Consider the following 24,068-nt stretch of genomic DNA (forward strand, 5'->3'; position numbering starts at 1 on the left):
GTGACGGTGCTAGAACCTACACCGAAACGCCGCTCCTAATTGTAATATAGAAGTTGATCATCCATATATCTTATCCTTACTTCATGGGGCTGCCAAATTATCCAACCATAGTCCTCCTTTAAGACAGTCTAGGATTTCAGCATTAGCTTTTCGTCTTTGGAAAAAATAAAAACGTGAGGTATGATCTTTGAGTCAACACAAACTTGGTATGGATGAAACATAACTGCATTAACATACAGCGCATGCACGGGCTGTCAGTGGCCACATGGGACTATTGCACAGCAACATAGTTCTGGCACATGTACAGATTCTAACAGCTTAACATCAACTTCAGACATATTTAACACTTATGGAAACAGAGTGGCTGTGAGCATGTAGCTGACCTTGGTCCCAGAGTCGTGACAAATCATTTAAAAGCATTGTCATCGTATGTGACACAGTAAAGTCCTGTCTTCAAAAATTAATAAATTCTGAAGTACACAAATAACATAAAAACCCAGCAATATCAAAATATCTTCCGTCAATAACTTTGGACAAAATACTTCCCCTAATTTCTCATATGTTGATAAATTTGGGAAAAAATATGGGCCATTTTAGATTTGCTTAGGGAACTTAATAATTACTTTATTTCAAAATACAAGGTTTCAACTATCACAACAGTTCTTGTTTATTAATTTGCCTGGTTTCGAAAACAAAGACTTAAACTCCGCATCATTCTACAGTGTCTATGTATATTTTGATTGCAATAGCATCTAAGATGAACACTGACTATTACTCGCACTAGGTTAAGTTAAATAAATAATTATTTTATACAAATATTTGGCAGCATTAAGATATAAATACACATACAAATAAAACAAACATTCTGATTCATATTAGTCCATTCATTATACAAGTGTTTTGATATTAAGTAGCTGTGGTTTGCCGATCATAATGTTCATGATGTAAGCTATGGGTTCATAGAATCAGTGGGTTCACGGTGTATCTGTTCAGCCTTAGATTAACCTAACGTGAATAACCTTAAGTATTTCCACAAGGTTTGTTTGTTTGTTTGTTTGTTTGTTTGTTTGTTTGTTTGTTGCTTTACATGTGCTTCTCATTCATTCTGTTTGGAGTGAGTGAGTTGGGTTTAACCCTGCTTTTAACAGTATTACAGTTATATAACGGCATGTCAGCTTAATGTCGGAGGAAATCCCGAAGTGATGCAGGTCTTAGACATTTTGGTCAAACCACTTCAGTCAAACCCATTAGCACGGGTATGGTGCTGACAAACCTAGTTACATAATCGGGGCGAACTGGGATTCGAACCCACAATCATAGGTTTCAGGCGTATCAAAGGGTGCAACTCTGCACAGCGAATTGCGGCACCTTAGACGACTGGGCCACCCGTACCCCCTCTGTTTGGACCTCACAGACATGTTACAAGGAAACCCTAAAAAGTCTTGATCGGTATGATTATCACCAGTTTTGATCACGAGAATCAGCCAGCTGCAAATTTTGACAAGCAAAACTTTTCAGAGTGTTGCCAAATGAAAATGTTAAGATTCAAATATTGCACTTGGTATATCGGCCCACCTGTCCTCTGGTTTGTGTTTCCATGTTTGTTCTATATATACTGCTCAAAGGAAATTAAGGACCACCTGATTCTTTAATATTGCCAAAATTAATCTGTCATGGCATAGTATAAATAATACTGGATGTTATTCAAACTTCTTCAGATAGCATCTCAGTCGCCAGGGCAATAGTTATTGATTTAGTTGTTAGGTCAGTGCCGTAGCCAGCCGGGGGCGCAGTTGCTCCCCCCCCAACCCCCCTCCTTGATTTTTCATAGAAAACAGTTTTATTTGAATCAAGTTGGGACAAGTGATACTTGTATAAATATTTGCCCCATCCCCCTGTCAAAAAAAGTTAACCACGGCCTTGTAGGTCACGTCACACTTGAAAGCTGTGTTATGAAAACAAGTTGTGTGGAAATACTTAGGGTCCCTGGCAGTACATCATGACCAAATCTGATCCGGTTTGTATATGAATGCTTTGAGACATATACTACTCCAAAAAAGTTAAGAACCACCCCAATCCTTCATATTATGATAGTTAGTCTGTATGATCTATACTAATAATAAAGAATCAAGTGGGCCTTAACTTTTTTTTAAGTATATAATGTTGAGAAATACACCTATTCATATGTGTACCGTATTCGACGTAAGAAGCGCCCAGGGTGCTCTCAAAATTAGAAATAGGGGGCTCTTATTACAATATTATTTTGGTGAAAAAAACAGAGTTGAAAGATAAATTTCATAGTTTATGCCGACAGCCTGAAATGTTTATATACGACAGATATATTTTTCCAGAATTTAATTGCCCATAATTGAGGGTGCATATTACACACGAGTGTGTATTATACACGAATAAATAAGTCTTGTGTACATTGATCAATTGGAAGGGGTGCGAATTGGGACTGTTCACTAGCCATTATATTAGCAAATATCGCCGTAGGTGCTTATTAGCGCAGGGCGCTTATTACGTCTATTATGGTAGTTCAATTTACAATGGTAGATAGTGTCAAATGGTTACAAATCCGTTTGAAAAGTGCTGCTCACAGTCTGACTTATTATCATCATAATTATTATTATTATTTTTAGTGTTGTCATCATTCAGGACAATCATTGAAAACAACTGAGCATTACCTACCAGACAGAATATGGTCATACTGTTAATCATTCCAGAGACTTTCTTGTCAAATATTTACAATTCAGAGTAGTAAATTGACTTTTCAATTCTTCAATTTTTCTTTAATAATCTACAAACACAGCAATAAATTGCACTGTTCCACAATATAACAAAGGACATTCAGTTTTCATCTGAGGTTCAACATTTTTAAGAGAGATTCTGAATGACTTTAAAGTGCCTGAAGGAAGGCGCTGTCACCTGGCAACCTAAAGTATTACACTTGATGCAGGACTACTGAAGCTTACCCTAGGTCTCAGTAATAAAATTAACAAATAATTGTTCACCTCCTCAATACACATTATCACAACTTCATCAGGTAGACGTGATTCCCGCTAGCATCACGTTCAGTTGTCACAGAGATTCTACAAGCTGGGTTAAAAGCCTTCAGCGCACAGTTGACCAACTGTCAACCACTAAAAAATATCAGACATGGTAAAATTACCATTAATAAATAACAACCTAAATCTTGTAATTCAGAACAGCTTGGCAATACTGCACACATTTTGTAAATATCCTTTCCTTCTAAAATGGACCAGAATTTGTACATTTTACGCTTTTGTGGGAAAATTTTCTCACAAGACATGTCATATTTTAGTGTTGAACTTCTAACATTGTATGAAAATATTTTTTCTATTAAATTGACTTTTATCATCAATTTATACAAAAGCTTCACTTACGGACTTCACATGATTCTTGCAATGGATATACACTTTCAGTGTATGATTGTGAAAATTGGAAGTTACCACCATGTTGTTCTGAATTCAAGGGAGACAAGTCATACCTAGAGAGCACTACATACCTATAAACACAATATCACATAATAGCTTCAACTTACATAGCATGAACAAGCATCAGATCTTAGTGGGATTTCTGTCATGTGACTTTTGTTTTAATCATGTGACTATGTGATTTGCTTGTCATGTGACAAAGCTTTCATCACATGACTACCATTTCAGTCACATAGCTATTGCTTATATCATTCAGTACTGATAATTCCAAAAATAGTTTTGTGTCTGGTGGCAAAAAATGTTTACGTGCTTTGCTTTCACTTTTTCCACAGTCATTGATAGTTTGAAGAGTAACACTTTGAACACTCTGATATTGAGACTGTGTTTGCATCAAGAATTATCAGTACTAAACCACAATCACCTGAAACACATTGTTAACATTCGATACTGTAAGACTATATCTTCACAAACCTTACTACTCAACATTTGGGAAGGATACTGTGTTATTTCATATTGTTCCAGATCTATAACAGCAACTGGTGTACCATATTTTCTTGAGTATAGTGTGTACCCCCCTCTAACGGAGTCATTTTTTTTAAAAAACATTTTTTTTCGAATATTATGCGAAGAAAAAACATTACACCGTACCCCTTCAGCGAATTTCAGTTAATGTACGGGTGATAGGAAACTTGGTCAGTACAAATTTGAAATTTGAGATATAAAATCACCAGACATGTTTACAGATTTACCATTTACTCATGAAATTTGGTACTTTCTTTTATTTACTTTGAATAAACCTGAACATACATCAGTTGCATGGAAATGTGGGATACTATTTGTATGACCCCATCTCCTAGCAACCAATCATTCAGCTCCAACCTGGACCTTCAGAATATACCCCTACAAACACTGAGTAGTGTATTTCTTTAGAATTTCCATAGTTATGTATGTTCAATGGCTTAAATGTTGGATTTCATTGAAGTGTTCTTCTTTTTGTCTTTAAACTATCAGTTCACTCATTTTTACAAATAAGAAATCTATTGATCACCTCAACATACATAACTGGACAAATGAATAATTGTTTTCAGGAATAAATTTTTTAATAATTTTTCTATGGAAGATATAGTCTTATAGCAGCTAGTAAAGACAGTAATAGACCCGTTTCCACCTTCTACTGAAAAGTGTGAAGTTTGATCTGAATCCTGCTTCTTCACCCCATACTATGGATCATAGCCCTGAGAAAAAACAACCTATTTTGAAATAATAAATAATTAACAAATCTGGCCAAACATCAAACTATGCCGCATATTTATGCATGGATGAGTCACGGTGCCTCTTGTTTCAACTTCTTTATGGTATTTTTTAACGCTTGCCTTTTGTTACAGAACCACACCCTGATGACTTCTCGGTCGTAGTTTAATTTTTCTGCTAACTCTGTCATTTCAGCACCTGAAATTAGACCTAATACAATAAATAATCACAAAGATGAAAAAATTGTTACAGAATTTTTTATAAAAAAAATTGTGGGTGTGTATGGGAAGGGGGGGGGCGGGGAAGAGAGGATGTCACAGAAATAGAACAATCATAAAATGTGGATTATTATTTGGGACTCTTCATTCATAATAGGGAAGAGGTTGAAGCTGGAAATAAAAATGTTACATGTATTTGGGGGATATGGGGGGGGGACCAATCCCACCAGCCCAACCTCCCCGCTATAATAATCCCCCCTAACCACACACAACCTAGATTTACTACTAACCTGAGGGATGGGTGTTTCTCTCAAAATACTGGTTTAATATTTCCAAAGCCTGTGGCGTAAATGATGTACGCCGCTTGCGCTTTTTAGAAGGTTCGCTGCCGATGAACTCGGTGAGATTCTGAACTCCGTTCTTATACCGCTCTTCTGCCTCAAGCATCCATCTTTCTAACACAGGTTTGATTTTCTGGGCGCTCTTCGGTGTGATGTCGAGCTTCTCAAATCTGAAACAAGCGAGAGAGATATAGAAACAACCTTGTCAGGTATTGTGCATTCCCCTAAGTTGAAGTTGTATGAATGCACCATTCTTGCTTGTCATTTTCACAAGCGAGCTGACATCATTCTTGCTTGTCATTTTCACAAGCGAGCTGACACCATTCTTGCTTGTCATTTTCACAAGCGAGCTGACACCATTCTTGCTTGTCATTTTCACAAGCAAGCTGACACCATTCTTGCTTGTCATTTTCACAAGCGAGCTGACACCATTCTTGCTCGTCATTTTCACAAGCGAGCTGACACCATTCTTGCTTGTCATTTTCACAAGCGAGCTGACATCATTCTTGCTTGTCATTTTCACAAGCGAGCTGACATCATTCTTGCTTGTCATTTTCACAAGCGAGCTGACATCATTCTTGCTTGTCATTTTCACAAGCGAGCTGACATCATTCTTGCTTGTCATTTTCACAAGCGAGCTGACATCATTCTTGCTTGTCATTTTCACAAGCGAGCTGACACCATTCTTGTCAAGTGTCGTGACAAACACGGTGAAGTTATTTCACGATTAAAATGCATAATATATATGTGTGAATTTCCTGATAACAAATTACTTTCGTATCCCCAGGGAGCAAGGGTCTAACAAATGACACAGGTAAAACTGTTTCAAACCACCTTTATAAAACATCATATTGATTTACTTAAACTTTAAAACAAGAGTTATAAGAAGATGACAAATCCCCCTTGCCCCCACAAATTCGAAAGAACAAATCATTTGACTGTTACTTTAGGTCCTACTTAATGAGAGAATTTCTATCTAATCTGTCTGTCTTAATACAAGCAGGAGCGCAACTAGGCTAATTATAAGTGTAAGCAAAATCAATTTTACAAGAGTCCTAAACCCTCTCAGGGGGATTGGTGGCATGCTCCCCTCGCAGGGATTCTTAAAAAGTAGACGCTCTTTAACGCTATTACCTGCATTTTGGACCATTTATGTTGAAGTATATTTGTAACAAATATTGGTAATTTATTTATCATATTTTCTTATTAGTAACATACATAAAGGTGTTTCACCAACACATTTTCTTATTAGTAACATACATAAAAGTGTTTCACCAACACATTTTCTTATTAGTTACATACATAAAGGTGTTTCACAAACCATTTTCTTATTAGTAACATACATAAAGGTGTTTCACAACACATTTTCTTAATAGTAACATACATAAAGGTGTTTCACAACACATTTTCTTATTAGTAACATACATAAAGGTGTTTCACCAACACATTTTCTTATTAGTAACATACATAAAGGTGTTTCACCAACGCATTTTCTTATCAGTAACATACACAAATGTGTTTCACCAACACATTTTCGACTTGCATTCATGAAACATCTATGATGACAAATGAAACTTGAACGTCAAAACAAATTGATAATATAACTTTTATGTGTTTTTACATGTTAATTCGTAGTATATGTTGGTTATTTATTGTTTCATATTTTGGAATATCATATACGCAAGCCAACCTGTCATTACAGGAAAACAATTGTGAGAGCGCGGTTTGCTTATGCAGGAAGTACTATATTTTGTGATACTTACATTAAAGGGCTCTCTGCTAGCCTGGGTGAAATACTAGCAAGTATAGTTATTTGAAATTTTCATATAGTATTTCTTCAAATTATTTCCTAAAGGTTTCGAGATGAACTAAAAATACAACAAATGTTTTTTGGTATTTTTTTAACCTTGAAAAAGGAATTGATTGCTCTACAATGCACCCCTGATTTCAATTTCTTGTTCATTTTAGGATATTGCAGTTCAGAATATCATATTAAACAGATAAAAGGTACTGGTAGACTACTCATAGACTATTAGTTGTCATAAATTCATGGGGAGGCCATGTTGATCTAAAATAGCCTTTCAATCTTCCTTGACAGTCTATATTAACAACGTGCATCATGTCAACAAAGGGACATTACTCTCACAACTTGATAAACCGTCTACCACTAAAATCCTAAACTGCGTACAATTCCGATTTTCAAGTTAGACACTAAGCATCATGTTCGACCATGTAGAGTTTAAATTAATAATTTACTACTGATGGTAAATTCAGGTTTTCTTATTTTTAAAAATAATTGTGCTTTTTAGGTGTAAAAAAATGTTCTTTTTTTAGGTGTAAGCAGTTGCTTTTCTGCTACAATGGTAGTTTTGCCCCTGACAAGAATAGTTACTGACCTATCAAAACAATAGCATGGAATTGGGATGCAGAACTTTGTATTTCTGTGTCAGGTACACACCACTATGAACAGTCAAAATCAAACTTGTTGCCATGAAAACAGAAAATAATATATACATTCCAAACACCCCTAAGTAGCAAAAGGCACCAATTGACAACCTGGTCTTTGGGTGTGCAAAGTGTCATGAACGAATACCTATTAGTTTTAGAGATATGGTCTGGACAAACACACCACTATGAACAGAGTCAAAGTTAAACATGTTGCCATGGAAACAAGATTTATTTTTTTTCGTAAAATTCCTAAATAGCAAAAGGTACTACTTCAGCCCTTGAAAAATAGAGGTACCAAGTTTGGATGAAAACTGTTGAAAAGTTTTTATGTTCTGCTCCGGAAACAACACCTACCTCCGTTTCAGCTAAGTTTAAATTGATTCCATGAAAACAGGGAAATATCAAATTTGAAAAATCCGTAAATAGCAAAAGGTACCAGTTGACAACCTGGTCTTTGTGTGTGTACAGTTTCAAGAAAGAGTATGAATTAGTTTTAGAGATATGGCCAGACAAACACACCACTATGAACAGAGTCAAAGTTGTTGCCGTGGAAACAGGAAAAAAATGTTTTTTTAAATTCTTAAACAGCAAAAGGTATAACTTCAGCCCTTGAAAAATATAGGTACCAAGTTTGGATGACAAATGTTGAAAAGTTTTTTAGTTCTGCTCCGGAAACAACACCTACCTCCGTTTCATCTAAGTTTAAATTGATTCCATGAAAACATGATTACCTCCCTTTCACCACAAAGCCCTGACCCACTCAATCCAGCCAATATCCCATCTGTAGGGTGGCGGCGTCTTACCGACAAATCGCTGACTGACTGTAAGCTGGCCCCTCGGTGGCGCTGAGGGCTTGTCCCACCTGCGTCTGGGTCAGTCCCAGGGACAATCGACGGATCTTGAACTGCCGAGCGAACTCTTTTATCTCGTCCAAGTTGATCCCATCTACCGTCGTACTCTCAGTTGAGTTGCCCACTGTGTCTGGAAAGGAAACTGTTTGCTATATTGACAGCGACAATATTCACGACCAAATTGGAAAAGTCACTGATTGGCAGATAGTCTTACTGACAGAGTACAAAATGTTTCACAACTGTAGGGGGTCATCTGCACAATGGCAGCTTTAACAAGCACAAACTCTTCAACACAACTTGAATACTGTATTTCCTCCAACAGACACAAGCACAAAATCTATTGGAAGAATACTAACCTGGTCTCTTATACACACCAGGACTCTTATACATACACACCAGGTCTCTTATAATACACACCAGGTCACTTATACACACCAGGTCTCATCTCTCATACACACCAGGCTTATACATACACACCAGGTCTCATATACATACCATTTTCTCACACACACCAGGTCTCATCTCTCTTACACACCAGGCTTATACATACACACAAGGTCTCATCTCTCTTACACACCAGGCTTATACATACACACAAGGTCTCATCTCTCATACACACCAGGCTTATACATACACACCAGGTCTCATCTCTCACACACTCCATGCTTATACATACACACCAGGTCTCATCTCTCATACACACCAGGCTTATACATACACACCAGGTCTCATCTCTCATACACACCAGGCTTATACATACACACCAGGTCTCATCTCTCATACACACCAGGCTTATACATACACACCAGGTCTCTTATAAATACACACCAGGTCTCTCATACACACCAGGTCTCATATACATACCATTTTCTCACACACACCAGGTCTCATCTCTCATACACACCAGGTCTCTTATACATACCGGTACCATTTTCTCATACACACCAGGTCTCATCTCTCATACACACCAGGTCTCTTATACATACCGGTACCATTTTCTCATACACACCAGGTCTCATCTCTCATACACACCATGTCTCTTATACATACCGGTACCATTTTCTCATACACACCAGGTCTCATATACATACCATTTTCTCATATACACCAGGTCTCATCTCTCATACACACCAGGTCTAATATAGATACACACCCGGTCTCATCTTTTATACACACCAGGTGTCATCACTTATACACATCAGTTCTCATCTCTCATACACACCAGCTCTCTTATACACACCAGGTCTCTCATACACACCAGGTCTCATCTCTCATACACACCAGGTCTCATCTCTCATACACACCAGGTCTCATCTCTTATACACACCAGGTCTCATCTTTTATACACACCAGGTGTCATCACTTATACACATCAGTTCTCATCTCTCATACACACCAGCTCTCTTATTCACACCAGGTCTCTCATACACACCAGGTCTCATCTCTCATACACACCAGGTCTCATCTCTCATACACACCAGGTCTCATCTCTTATACACACCAGGTCTCATCTTTTATACACACCAGGTGTCATCACTTATACACATCAGTTCTCATCTCTCATACACACCAGCTCTCTTATACACACCAGGTCTCTCATACACACCAGGTCTCCAGTATATCCCAGGTTAAATAAAACAGTAAATGAATGATCCCGATCTAGAAACATCCAGCAAAGAAATAGAGTCCATGTCTCCAGTAGACGCTGGACTGAAATACATGCCTCACAATATGGCCAATATTATTATACATCTGGGGGTCATCTGTTAGAGGCAATGTGGTATACATTTCAGTACTGGATAGAGAGTCAAGGCTCATTCACTGTCTGGATCACAGAATTGTGTTGCCCATGTTTAGTGTTTGTAAGAGGGTACTGAATCACGCCAGCAATCAGCAATGGTTCAGCAAGGAACTGGGAACTGGGTTGTCTCTGCCACAAAGAACATAAACGCCACAGTTTACCATTAGGACTGGCATTTTCAAACCACAATATCAAATCCTATTTATATGCATGTTTGTCTCAGCAAACAGCAGGCCAACCAGTTCTGTTACGACTTGATGCGAATATCGCTCCACAATGAGCCATAAGGAGGCCATTACAGCTCATAATGCCCGTTGAGAATCTTTATGAGGCTGGTGGCTCAGTCATCTAAAGCACCACATATCATATTATATGCCATGCAGAGTTGTCTCCCCTATGCATCCCTGATTCACCCTATGACTCTTGGCTTGCACCATACCCATGTCCAGGTCATTGTCCTGAAATTCAGCTCAAAATGGCTTCTCACACTCACACACACACTCACACACATACACCCTCATCCACTCATTCACTCACACACAAATTATTTCAGCAAAAATAGGGCTGTGTAACCAGTCAGCATATGTTACGACAATTTTGTGACATGATTCATCAGCAGGGTGTACAAGATTTTAAGGAGTTCAACGTTATGCCCACGCCCACACCGTTCAGTTTCCTGAAACCCTGAACACCCAGCTACTGACACATGTCATACATAGCAAGGCCACACTTCTTGGTTTACGCTTGTTTTTATGTGGAAAAATCCTGGTTCAAAACAAATAAAAAAACACTTTTCAAACTATTCTGTTCATCTGACTGTGCTGCCATGCCAGCAGAGTTTGTTGAGTTTGTCTTTCAGATTTTTTTATTTTTTTTATTTCACATTTTCCCCCACTTGAATTTATTTCAGGGTCGGCGGAATCCGTAAACCAATCAGTCAGACAGTCTGCCATTCATGATGGATCCTAGCTAAGACTTACCTGGCATGAGTTCACTAATACTGGTGGGAAGTCCGTTAGAGGTCAGTACGGTCTTAGGGGCTGGGAGGGTCAAGGGCAGAGACACCGTGCTCTTCTCTTCAAAACAGGTGCAGAAAAAATAGCCAAACTCAATGTTAACTGAGGCAAAACTACAGTGATGCACATTGAGCAGCCGACAGTAAAATATAGCAAGTCAGAGCTTTAAACTTTACATTGTTGCAGTAAGTAACTACGTCATATACACATACTGCTACCTGGAGAAATCAATATAAAACTACAAGCAGTACGCAGCCACAAAATGTCAATTCAGGTACAGCCTATAAGGTTTCTGTTCCATCTAAATTACAAGTTGGTATTTTTCACATTCTTTTTCTAAGAAAACATTTTCAAAATAATGATATTTAATTTTAATTTCTTAAAATTAAGACAGCCAATGAAGATGTCAAAACTGAGTACATAAACTATACTAAAAGACCAATATTGCCAATAACGGAAGAAAGATCAAGTCTAATAACTTTCATTTTAGCATTCTCAATGCTGATTGGTCAGTTGAAATGATATGCCATGACAATGCTTCATTGTTGAGAACAATACAATATGACCTCATCAATTGATGAAGTTACAAACTGAAACATTACATCATCTAAACAATAAACAGACATCAGTGACCTTTCCATTCACGGTTGACATTACAAATATTATACTTCATTTTCTTTTTTAAAATGACAATATTAACAAAATATTTCGAATAACATACTTGAAATTACAGATCCACTGTGCCATGTGAATGAACGTGGTAAGTTTCATGCCAAAAGCCCTGGGCTTACATCATTCACTTGGATAAGATAATTAGAAATTTCTTCTAGATTCTTGCTGTTCATTACACACAAGTATTACCGACATAAATGTTTCTTCGTCATGTACAATTTCACGCTGTCTCACTTCCCAAAGAATATTCTGAATTCTGTTGCTAACATAACCCTTCATTTTGTCCGTAACTGACGAAACAAACATGAGAGAAAATACATGAACGAAAAGAAACTCAATATGTGCTGTAACAGAAGTAGGTGCAACACATAGATAGGCATCCTCGGAACTGCCACAAACGGGAAGAAAAGCCAGGGACGAGGTATCATAGCAACAGTTTGGCCCACTGGAACTGCCAATGTAATAAAAGTTGCAACCTTTCAAAGGTGATTAGAAATGTTCATTTCACAATATTTTCATAATACTTTCCCCCAAACTGATTTTCGGATGACTTTCGGGGTGATGGTCATGGATAATTGCTCTAAAGTTTAAACAAATTACTTCTTTTTGAACACTTCTGAACAAGATCACCTTAAGTCCTAAACAGGTGCAGAATAAAAAAGGTATTCTCATCATTCAAGAGACATGATTGTTTAGATACATTTTTAAACACTTTGATAAACATTTCCATAACGTTCAAAATTTACCATTTCCAATGGGCCAAAAAGGGCCCATACAAAATCCCATCCTTCAAATCAAAATTTTTCTTGGGCAACTTACTTGGTAGCAATTGACTAACGGAGGGGGGAAGTCCATTCGAGGTAGCTGCCGGGTTGGCGGAAAGTGCTGAGGGTCGCGTGGGGCTGTGCTGTGCCACGACGGTGTGCGACGTTGACCCACCCACTGTTTGTGTTAGTGTCTGTTGTAATGATGGGGAAGTAGAGATGGTGTGATTGGCTGAATGACCTGCAGCGCCAGCAGTTGATTGGTTGGAGGAAGCTGAAGAATTATTCACTTGAGCGACAGAGACTGGTGTCAGCACCTATATTGAGGCGAAATGGTGGATTAGTTAATGAATGCATATTGACATGAGTGAGTGAGAGAGTGAGTTGGGTTTTACGCCGCTTTTAACATTATTCCAGTTATATCACGGCGTGTCAGCTTAATGTGGGAGGAAAGCCTAAAGTGATGCAGGTCTCAGACATTTACCACTTCGGTGAAACCCACGAGCATGGGTATGGTGCTGACAAACCTAGAAACATGATCGGGGCGAACCTGGATTCGAACCCACAATCATAGGTTTCTGGCGTGCCCAAGGGACGCAATTCTGCACAGCGAATCGCGATGCGTTAGACGACTGGGCCACCCGTGCCCCCTCTACATGAAAGAGTGAGAGAGGTGGGTTCAACACAGTATTTCAGTTACCCGGTATATCTCAGCATGTCAGCTTGATGTTGGCAGGAACGCCCAAAGTGATTGGATGAAAACCATGCGTATAGTTACAGTGCTGACAAACCTAGAAACATGATCAGGTCGCTCCCAGGAATCAAATTCATTGTCACAGGTTTCTGGTATGACTAATGAATGCTACTCTACAGTGCGAAATTGTGGCAACTTAGACGACTGGGGGTACCAGTGTCAACAATTACATCTAGACTACACGAATAAATATAGCACAATTCTCACGAGCATAAGATGCAAAATATTGCAAAATGACTAGAGTGTCTGCTGAAAAATGCTTGGCTTAAAATGTTGTTAAATGGGATTTGACACCAGAAATCTACTTCTTTGACAAGCATCTTTTTTTCCCACAATTTCAAATTTGAAAAAATGTGGTATTTGGCTTGGCAAAATGGATACCGCATAAATTATATATAAAGTTGGATAAATATTTAGCATAACAACTTTGATTTAGTTGTTTTTTCTCCACACTTGATATCATACATAAATGTCAAAAAGTATTTCATCACCTGATTATCAAACTTGAATTTTCCATCTAATGATAATCCTCGGATTGCATTCTGAAAACAAAGAATGAAGAAAGCTAGAAAATGAGCAAAACTCTTTCTTTTTAAAGAGACACAACTCTGTACAAAGAAAGACAACCTTGTACAATGTACAAACAGGTCGTAAATCTATTTGGATGAACTGTTAGGAAGTTTTTCATACAAATCTCCAGAATTGATAAGACAATATCCCCAGTATTCCATCACAACTGCTATAATAACTACCATAACACCCCACTATCACCAGTATCTCCTCAGCTTTGGTGTAACAATCATAACACCCCACTACCACCAGTATCTCCTCAGCAATGCTGTAACTATCATAACACCCCACTACCACCAGTATCTCCTAAGCAATGCTGTAACAATCATAACACCCCACTACCACCAGTATCTCCTCAGCAATGCTGTAACGATCATAACACCCCACTACCACCAGTATCACCTCAGCAATGCTGTAACGATCATAACACCCCACTACCACCAGTATCTCCTCAGCAATGCTGTAACAATCATAACACCCCACTACCACCAGTACCTCCTCAGCTATGCTGTAACTATCATAACACCCCACTACCACCAGTATCTCCTCAGCAATGCTGTAACTATCATAACACCCCACTACCACCAGTATCTCCGCAGCTATGCTGTAACAATCATAACACCCCACTACCACCAGTATCTCCTCAGCAATGCTGTAACTATCATAACACCCCACTACCACCAGTATCTCCTCAGCTATGCTGTAACAATCATAACACCCCACTACCACCAGTATCTCCTCAGCTATGCTGTAACGATCATAACACCCCACTACCACCAGTATCTCCTCAGCTATGCTGTAACAATCATAACACCCCACTACCACCAGTATCTCCTCAGCAATGCTGTAACAATCATAACACCCCACTACCACCAGTATCTCCTAAGCAATGCTGTAACAATCATAACACCCCACTACCACCAGTATCTCCTCAGCAATGCTGTAACTATCATAACACCCCTCTACCACCAGCATCTCCTCATCAATGCTGTAACGATCATAACACCCCACTACCACCAGTATCTCCTCATCAATGCTGTAACGATCATAACACCCCTCTACCACCAGCATCTCCTCAGCAATGCTGTAACAATCATAACACCCCACTACCACCAGTATCTCCTAAGCAATGCTGTAACAATCATAACACCCCACTACCACCAGTATCTCCTCAGCAATGCTGTAACTATCATAACACCCCTCTACCACCAGCATCTCCTCATCAATGCTGTAACGATCATAACACCCCCCTACCACCAGTATCTCCTCATCAATGCTGTAACGATCATAACACCCCACTACCACCAGTATCTCCTCAGCAATGCTGTAACTATCATAACACCCCACTACCACAAGTATCTCCTCAGCAATGCTGTAACAATCATAACACCCCACTACCACCAGTATCTCCTCAGCAATGCTGTAACTATCATAACACCTCACTACCACCAGTATCTCTTCAGCTATGCTGTAACTATCATAACACCCCACTACCACCAGTATCTCCTCATCAATGCTGTAACTATCATAACACCCCACTACAACCAGTATCTCCTCAGCAATGCTGTAATGATCATAACACCCCACTACAACCAGTATCTCCTCAGCTATGCTGTAACTATCATAACACCCCACTACCACCAGTATCTCCTCAGCTATGCTGTAACGATCATAACACCCCACTACAACCAGTATCTCCTCAGCTATGCTGTAACGATCATAACACCCCACTACAACCAGTATCTCCTCAGCTATGCTGTAACGATCATAACACCCCACTACCACCAGTATCTCCTCAGCTATGCTGTAACTATCATAACACCCCACTACCACCAGTATCTCCTCAGCTATGCTGTAACGATCATAACACCCCACTACCACCAGTATCTCCTCAGCTATGCTGTAACGATCATAACACCCCACTACCACCAGTATCTCCTCAGCAATGCTGTAACAATCAAAACACCCCACTACCACCAGTATCTCCTCAGCAATGCTGTAACGATCATAACACCCCACTACCACCAGTATCTCCTCAGCTATGCTGTAACTATCATAACACCTCACTACCACCAGTATCTCCTCAGCTATGCTGTACCTACCTGTGTGCCCAGTGCTAGCAGCTGCCCCTGTGCTCCTGTGGACAAAAGTTGTGGCAACGCTGCCGCCAACTGACTTGACACTGCGTGACTACTACTACTACTGCTACCGTGGTGACTTGCAGGGCTGGAGACACTGCCTGCTGGAACATCAACATCATGATTGACTGACTGCTTCAAGCGGACAAACATCATGTCGTAAGTGAACAGTGACTTATATAAATACACTCACGCTATTATAAACGTGAGTGAGTGAGTATGGTTTTACACAGCAATATCACAGCGGGGGACACCGGAAAACTGGCTCCACATATTGTACCCAAGTGGGGAATCGAACCCAGGTGTTCGGCGTGACAAGCCAACGCTTTAACCACTAGGTTACCCCAACGCCCTGCTATTACTAGAATGAAAGATTAACATATTCTTGTTATCACTTGTAACACATGACATTTACGTTATCATTACCAGTGACACATGACATATTGATGTTATCACCTCTTGTGACACATGACATATTCCTGTTATCATAACCAGTGACACATGACATATTGATGTTGTCACCACACGTGACACATGACATATTCCTGTTATCATGAGTGACACATGACATATTCCTGTTATCATGAGTGACACATGAAATATTCCTTTTATCATGAGTGACACATGACATATTCCTGTTATCATGAGTGACACATCACATATTCCTGTTATCATGAGTGAACCATGAAATATTCCTGTTGTCATGAGTGACACATGACATATTCCTGTTATCATGAGTGACACATCACATATTCCTGTTATCATGAGTGACACATCACATATTTCTGTTATCATGAGTGACACATGACATATTCCTGTTATCATGAGTGACACATGAAATATTCCTGTTATCATGAGTCACACATCACATATTCCTGTTATCATGAGTGAACCATGAAATATTCCTGTTATCATGAGTGACACATGACATATTCCTGTTATCACGAGTGACACATGACATATTCCTGTTATCATGAGTGACACATGAAATATTCCTGTTATCATGAGTGACACATGACATATTCCTTTTATCATGAGTGACACATCACATATTCCTGTTATCATGAGTGACACATGACATATTTCTGTTATCATGAGTGACACATGACATATTTCTGTTATCATGAGTGACACATGACATATTCCTGTTATCATGAGTGACACATGAAATATTTCTGTTATCATAACCAGTGACACATGACATATTCCTGTTATCATGAGTGACACATGGCATATTCCTGTTATCATGAGTGACACATGACATATTCCTGTTATCATGAGTGACACATGACATATTCCTGTTATCATGAGTGACACATGACATATTCCTGTTATCATGAGTGACACATGACATATTCCTATTATCACCATGAATGAAAGATGATCATATTCATGATATGGACAAGGCAATCTAGTCACTGACATCATGAACAACGATCTAAGAAAATGGGACATGATGAAATGCAGTCATCAAACTCGATCACCCAAACCCAGTTAGTTGCCTTCTACAAGAAGCATAGATTGCTAAAGACCAATTTTAACCCGGATATTCACGGGGGCAAAACCACATGGTTTGTCTAATGTAGAAGAGACTTGATGTTCATATTTAATGCAACAAATCACATATTTATCCTGCAAGATGAATGCCTGTTTTCAGACATCTTCCCATGAAGAATATCAATGCAGAATGTTATTGTTCAGGCACAAAGAGCATGATGAAAACACAATTATCTTTTCTACATTATTATAACAACATATGATGTAGCCTTATCAAGTCGTGCATCATCGCATTTCAATCAGGATAAATTGCTTTCAGTTGCACCAGTTTGAACAACATAAAGCTCATAATGAAATACTGTTTGGTTCCGGGAAACCAATAAAATTATTTCCTGCTTCCTTACTGACATTATTACATAATGCTCTTCTTTTGTTCATTCACATAAACATTTCCAGTGATAATATTCTTCAGTTTATTTCTGACTGAATGTACTGGATGACTAGTGCGTACAAAGTTATCTCCCTTGGGATGGTAATGTACTGTGTTACACCCAGTTACCTCCCCTGGGGAGTTACTGGGCGATGATATACCTAGTTACCTCCCCTGGGAAGTTACCAGACTATGGTGTACCTAGTTACCTCCCCTGGGAAGTTACCAGACTATGGTGTACCTAGTTACCTCCGCTGGGAAGTTACCAGACTATGGTGTACCTAGTTACCTCCCCTGGGAAGTTACCAGACTATGGTGTACCTAGTTACCTCCGCTGGGAAGTTACCAGACTATGATGTACCTAGTTACCTCCCCTGGGAAGTTACCAGACGATGGTGTACCTAGTTTTCATGGCTCCCCTGGGAAGTTACCAGACGATGGTGTACCTAGTTTTCATGGCTCCCCTGGGATGTTACTAGACAAGCTCCTACCATGTGTATGACACCTTTGTTACCCTCATTTGTTACCATCGCTGCAAACAGTGGGCAGGCGGCCATGATAAGAATCTTGATATTTCCCCTCTACCCTCCAAGGTTGGGACATTTATACCTTCGTGTATGTCTTTGGGAATGCCATTATAATGAATTGGGAAAAGTTTAATGACCCATTTACTATTTTCTGATGAATTCAGCAACCCATGCTTGCCGTAAAAGGTGACTATGCTTGTCGTAAAAGGCGACAAACGGGATCGGGTGGTCAGGCTCGCTGACTTGGTTGATGCATGTCATTGATCCAAATTGCATGGATCGATGCTCATGATATTAATCACTGGATTGTCTGGTTCAGCCTCGATTATTTACAGACCGCCTTCATATAGCCGGAATATTGCTGAGTGCGGCGTTAAACAACAAACCAACCAACCAACCCTACCACATTACTGTGGTGTACAGAGTTGTCTCCCCTCCGCCAGGTTACAAACTCTGACCAGCCAAACTTCACATCAACAGCTCTTTGACCATCATGTTGTCATGGTAACAGCCACCAAAACATTTCAGTTTCTTTTCATGTTACATTGTCTTTTAATGTCTTCGAGTCTTAAGTTTACCTGTGACCCCAGCCAGACCGAGGTTGAGAGGTTGTGCCAGCGCCTGTAAACTGGCAAGATTTGTGGCGATAATCTGCCCATTGGACGTCGTCAAGAGTTGAATCTGTTGATTCCCTCCCGTTGCCAAGGATACCGGGATGCTGATGAACTGTTGGGTGCCATTACCTGTATAATGAAGGACATTATGTGAGGATACAATGATATCAGTTAGATGCTATGTACATACATAATGAATGCCACTTTCATAACTGTAACCACCAAAGATCAATAAATAATCAACAAAAACGTCTTCCAAATCATTGGCATATATAAATCAAGTTAATACTACAAAACACAACTATGGTAATGGACACATTCATAACTTGTTACCAAAAAATACTTATATAATATATAATAAATGAATAAATATAGCCCATATAATATAATACATACAATTCATCACTTGAGACTCACTGCTGATGCTACTTTTAGGGGGACTTGGCTCAGATGCTACTTTAAGGGGGACTTGGCTCAGATGCTACTTTAAGGGGGACTTGACTCTGACGCTACTTTAAGGGGGACTTGGTTCAGAAGCTACTTTAAGGGGGGACTTGACTCAGATGCTACTTTAATGGGGACTTGACTCAGACGCTACTTTAAGGGGGACTTGACTCAGACGCTACTTTAAGGGGGGACTTGTCTCAGACGCTACTTTAAGGGGGACTTGGCTCAGATGCTACTTTAAGGGGGGACTTGACTCAGGTGCTACTTTAAGGGGGACTTGACTCAGATGCTACTTTAAGGGGGACTTGGCTCAGATGCTACTTTAAAGGGGGACATGGCTCAGATGCTACTTTAAGGGGGACTTGGCTCAGACTGATTGCCAATCCTAGTAAATTTAATAACTGGATAAAAACCCAATATCATAAAAATCAGCACTGCCATACAATCTCAACCACATATTAGACATTCCGGAGAGTTTGTTTGTTCAGTTTCAAATTTTTTTATCGGGAACTGTGTCAACATATTTTTCAAGCGTAGTCAGAAATGGAAGTCGCCAGGTTGAAACGGGTGTCGTAAAGCACGAGAAAGCTGCTTTCTAATTGGCTGGTGTCGACTTCTTGTTATTCATTTCAGTGGTCAGTCAAAGTTCGGGAAAGTTTGTTCTGACGTGACCCGTAATGGGATGTCCTCAGGTCTTTGTTTAGCGGCAGCGAGAACTTAGATCTGATTTGAATGAGATTGATAAAAACCCATTTTCTGTCTGCCTCACATTTTAAGATGTATGTCAATTCTGCACCCCATCCTTTCTGTCATCTCTTACAACCAGCAAGGTTGCAGGTGACCAATTCACACCTGGAATCCCCGTGTGGATAATCAATACAGTATCAGCAAGCTGGTAAACCTTTTGTCTCACAAGTCAGACCATATTCAATCCTTAAATTATTCTTCAGAAACACGTCATGGCAAGATGACAGCTATCAGCTTGGTAAGGCATTGTGACCAAACAATCCTCAGAAATAGTCCTCAATATCAAATCACCGAGTCTGACCACCCAGTCTTGAAAACCTAGTCCGCTCATTTGCTCAAATGACAAGCATGGCTTCGTGGGAATCTAATCTAACCTGAAATCCCAAAGAAAAATGCCCAAATGGATACATTTGAGTGTCAGTGAGCATTATACAACATCGAACTGTTTTTATCTCTCGGACAGGATATAATTAATTTATCCCATACTTTCCAGGCAGTGTCAGTCAATACACCTGCAGATTCCCTCCTCGGCACTCCTTGGCAGCTGCCTTGAAAGCGCCACGAGAAGTGTGACTGGCACACCTTGAAAAGCATGAGAATTACACACAGGGTCTGATGTCATTCATTGATTAACCCCTGATTTGTGCAGTGCTGTTGTTACAGCACAATATGATGGGCAGACAAGCTGTGTAAGAAATTGCTGTCAGCGGTTAGCTGCTGGAAGGTGATACGTCAATGAACAATTTGCTGTGGAATGGTACATGCAGCAGGGGTGAAGAGGGTAACTTTATTTCTTTCAATCTTTGCAGGGAGATGCAGTTCTATTTATTTATATGTCTGGAGACTTGGAAAGATGTGTGAGTGAGTGAGTGATTGAGGGTGAGTGAGTGAGTGAGTGAGTGAGTGAGTGAGTGAGAGTGGGTGAGAGTGGGTGAGTGGGTAGGTGAGTGAGTGTTCACTGCTCGCTCATAGAAATCTGTCATTAGGAGCTGACAATAATAATGTGCACTTTTAATGCGCTAGCCTCCATGTAGCAGTTCTGAGCGTGACACCATTATTACCCCGGTCAATGGATCAGTGTGCACACCATTACATTCTCAGCTCCCTGGGGAGAATACAACCCAAGCTGCCTTGTTCCCACCGATATCAGGAAGACTGAATACTTCCCCATGTGTTGTCTGTATCAATGTCCACAAATGGCGCTTCGTTGACGACTGACAAAACATCCCCGACACAGATCCAAGCGCTAATCAATACCAGATCAGTAGGTCCAGCATATGTTATCAGACCGCCATTAATCGGAGGAAATCACTTGTCTGCTCGCAGATCAAATGTCCTTCAATCACAACAGATTGCCTCAGCTCTAATAATCTTTTCTGTATCACAAATTAGATTTGGTTTTACAGCTTCAGATTGTCAACCATGAACAAGACAAATGGGATATTAACTCTCAGTAATGTGATCTTGGTTGGGGAGGATTTCAGTTTCTTGAATATTTGACCTTAATTGTATATATCTGTTACATGTTAAGTGCAGACAGCATTCTTGTTTGATCGTTGGTTCATGACTTCGTTCATGATTGATTTTGTGAGTTTGTTCGCTTAGTGAGTGAGTTCACTTAGTGAGTGAGTGAGTTCGCTTAGTGAGTGCAGAGTGAGTGAGTGAGTGAGTTTTCTTAGTGAATTTGCTTAGTGAGTGAGTGAGTTTGCTTAGTGAGTGAGTTCCCTGAGTGTGCGCAGAGTGAGTGAGTGAGTTTGCTTAGTGAGTGCAGAGTGAGTGACTTTGCTTAGTGAGTGAGAGAGTTCGCTGAGTGTGTGCAGAGTGAGTGAGTGAGTTTGCTTAGTTTGTGAGTTCGTGAGTGAGTCAAAGGTTCATGATTGGTGTAAAAGAGAGTTTTGAATCCATGATCTGGCACAGCTAAGTGAGTTAAAAAATATTCATTTAATACATTAAAAAATGCTGATTTCATCATGCTCATAGCCAATATGCCAGGTCTTACAAATCAATGATTTGAGTAAGCACGCTGATCGTTAATGTTTTTGTAGAGTATGGTATCTATACAGTTCAGAGGATTGACCAATCTTAAAAATCCTAATACAGATACCATATTCAAATTAGCAGTTATATTCATTAGATGCAACATTATTTTATCAAAGAAAATAAATAAAATGATTTGTCTGCTTTGAGCAATTGCTGAATATACTATAAAGGGAACCGAACAATTGTCACTTCTAGTGTATAAAACACACCTTGTGAACTACAACACTGACACAATAGCCAGCAGTGGAAATGAAGAAACGAGAAAGAGTTTACAAAACAAACTGGTTGCAAGTACCCAGCATTCGTTTCTATGGGCCAATGCAGTTATTACTTGTAAGCTGATTATCTCCCTTTGGAAGCAACATCTCCGCAGCAAATTCTACCCTGCAGTAAAGGATTACAACCATCCCCGTTTCATTGGGGCTGACATTACAACCATCTGCATTTAGATGCTTTTTTTACAACAAATAACAAGCTTGATTTAAACAAAGCCCAGGAAAGGCAAAAAAATTATTCTGATCATACATTGGCATTTCTACATAATTTCAACAAGACTGCTTGTGACATTTGCGACCCTAAAAAGTCAAAGGTCACAGCAAACTTGTGTGTGCATTACAAATCAAAAGAAACAGCATATTTAGGTTAGATCTAGTCAGGGGTGCAGTAACATCCTTCTAAGTTTAACAGTCATTCCTCAAAGAACCTGACATTGCCAATCTTCTTTGATATTGTTTTGTTTCTTGTTCAATGCCACATTTTCATTTTTAATACATGGATTAACCTCTACATTAAGAACATTATTAACTCCTTATAAAACCTTCTAAGTATTTGTTCCAACTTAAACATTGACCAGGCCATAGTGAGTATTTTAGACAGCTTCTAACGCTGACACTTAAAAAAAATATACATTGATTATATGACATAGCTGTTGATCCATCAAAAATACTGAAGCATTGATCCAGCCTGTATTCCAGTTCAGTCAGGTGTGTCTGACTCTGGCGATATCAATTTAAGTTGCCTTCAACAATAACAACCGCCAGAGAAACAATAGTGTTTGAAAAATCTATACAGTTTTTTGCAAAGCCATAAAGCAGAACAATAGACAATGAAAACTTGCATGAACATACATTTCCACTCAGATAAAGTCGGAAATGTTTTTTTTTGAAGAGTTTTAAAAAGCTGTGGTCGTGATTCAGCATTGATGCTCCGTCCTTGTTTTACTCCGTTTCATTGGGACTGACATTACAACTGGCTGATCAGGGCACAAGAATTGATTAGCAGCTGGTAATGCAAACAACGTACGTAACAGCAGTGCGTGTAACAATGAAACAGAATGGAGCTGTTGTGATTTCTTTGGTTCCAGTCGAGATTCCTGAGTGCAAGCCTCTTTAAATGGTCCTGGGGGGAGGACGGATGAACGAATGTATAAATACCTTATATTACTGCTGTACCGTTTTTCTAAATAGGCAAAGTGTAATCAATAA

General features: G+C 39.4%; 1 protein-coding gene across 7 annotated transcripts in view; it reads right to left on the bottom strand.

Moving 5' to 3' along the window:
* Positions 1 to 46: 46 nt before the first annotated feature.
* The window catches only part of LOC139470246 (POU domain, class 6, transcription factor 1-like), a 102,761-nt gene continuing 78,739 nt past the window's right edge, over positions 47 to 24,068 (bottom strand). For 4 of the 7 annotated variants that reach the window (XM_071252581.1, XM_071252574.1, XM_071252575.1 and 1 more), the window contains 8 exons: positions 19,315 to 19,479; positions 16,247 to 16,386; positions 14,066 to 14,116; positions 12,876 to 13,137; positions 11,349 to 11,444; positions 8,520 to 8,697; positions 5,218 to 5,438; positions 47 to 4,907 (listed from right to left, as the gene is read on the bottom strand). In XM_071252581.1, the coding sequence (XP_071108682.1) occupies positions 4,783 to 4,907; positions 5,218 to 5,438; positions 8,520 to 8,697; positions 11,349 to 11,444; positions 12,876 to 13,137; positions 14,066 to 14,116; positions 16,247 to 16,386; positions 19,315 to 19,479 (1,238 nt within the window). In that variant the 3' untranslated portion in view covers positions 47 to 4,782. Of the gene's footprint in view, positions 4,908 to 5,217; positions 5,439 to 8,519; positions 8,710 to 11,348; positions 11,445 to 12,875; positions 13,138 to 14,065; positions 14,117 to 16,246; positions 16,387 to 19,314; positions 19,480 to 24,068 lie in introns of all 7 variants that reach the window. The other 3 variants (XM_071252576.1, XM_071252578.1, XM_071252577.1) reach the window with 3 other exon arrangements.

This window comes from Haliotis cracherodii, unplaced genomic scaffold, assembly GCF_022045235.1.
Source record: "Haliotis cracherodii isolate W230 unplaced genomic scaffold, xgHalCrac1.p SCAF_20, whole genome shotgun sequence".
Lineage (NCBI taxonomy): Eukaryota > Metazoa > Mollusca > Gastropoda > Lepetellida > Haliotidae > Haliotis > Haliotis cracherodii.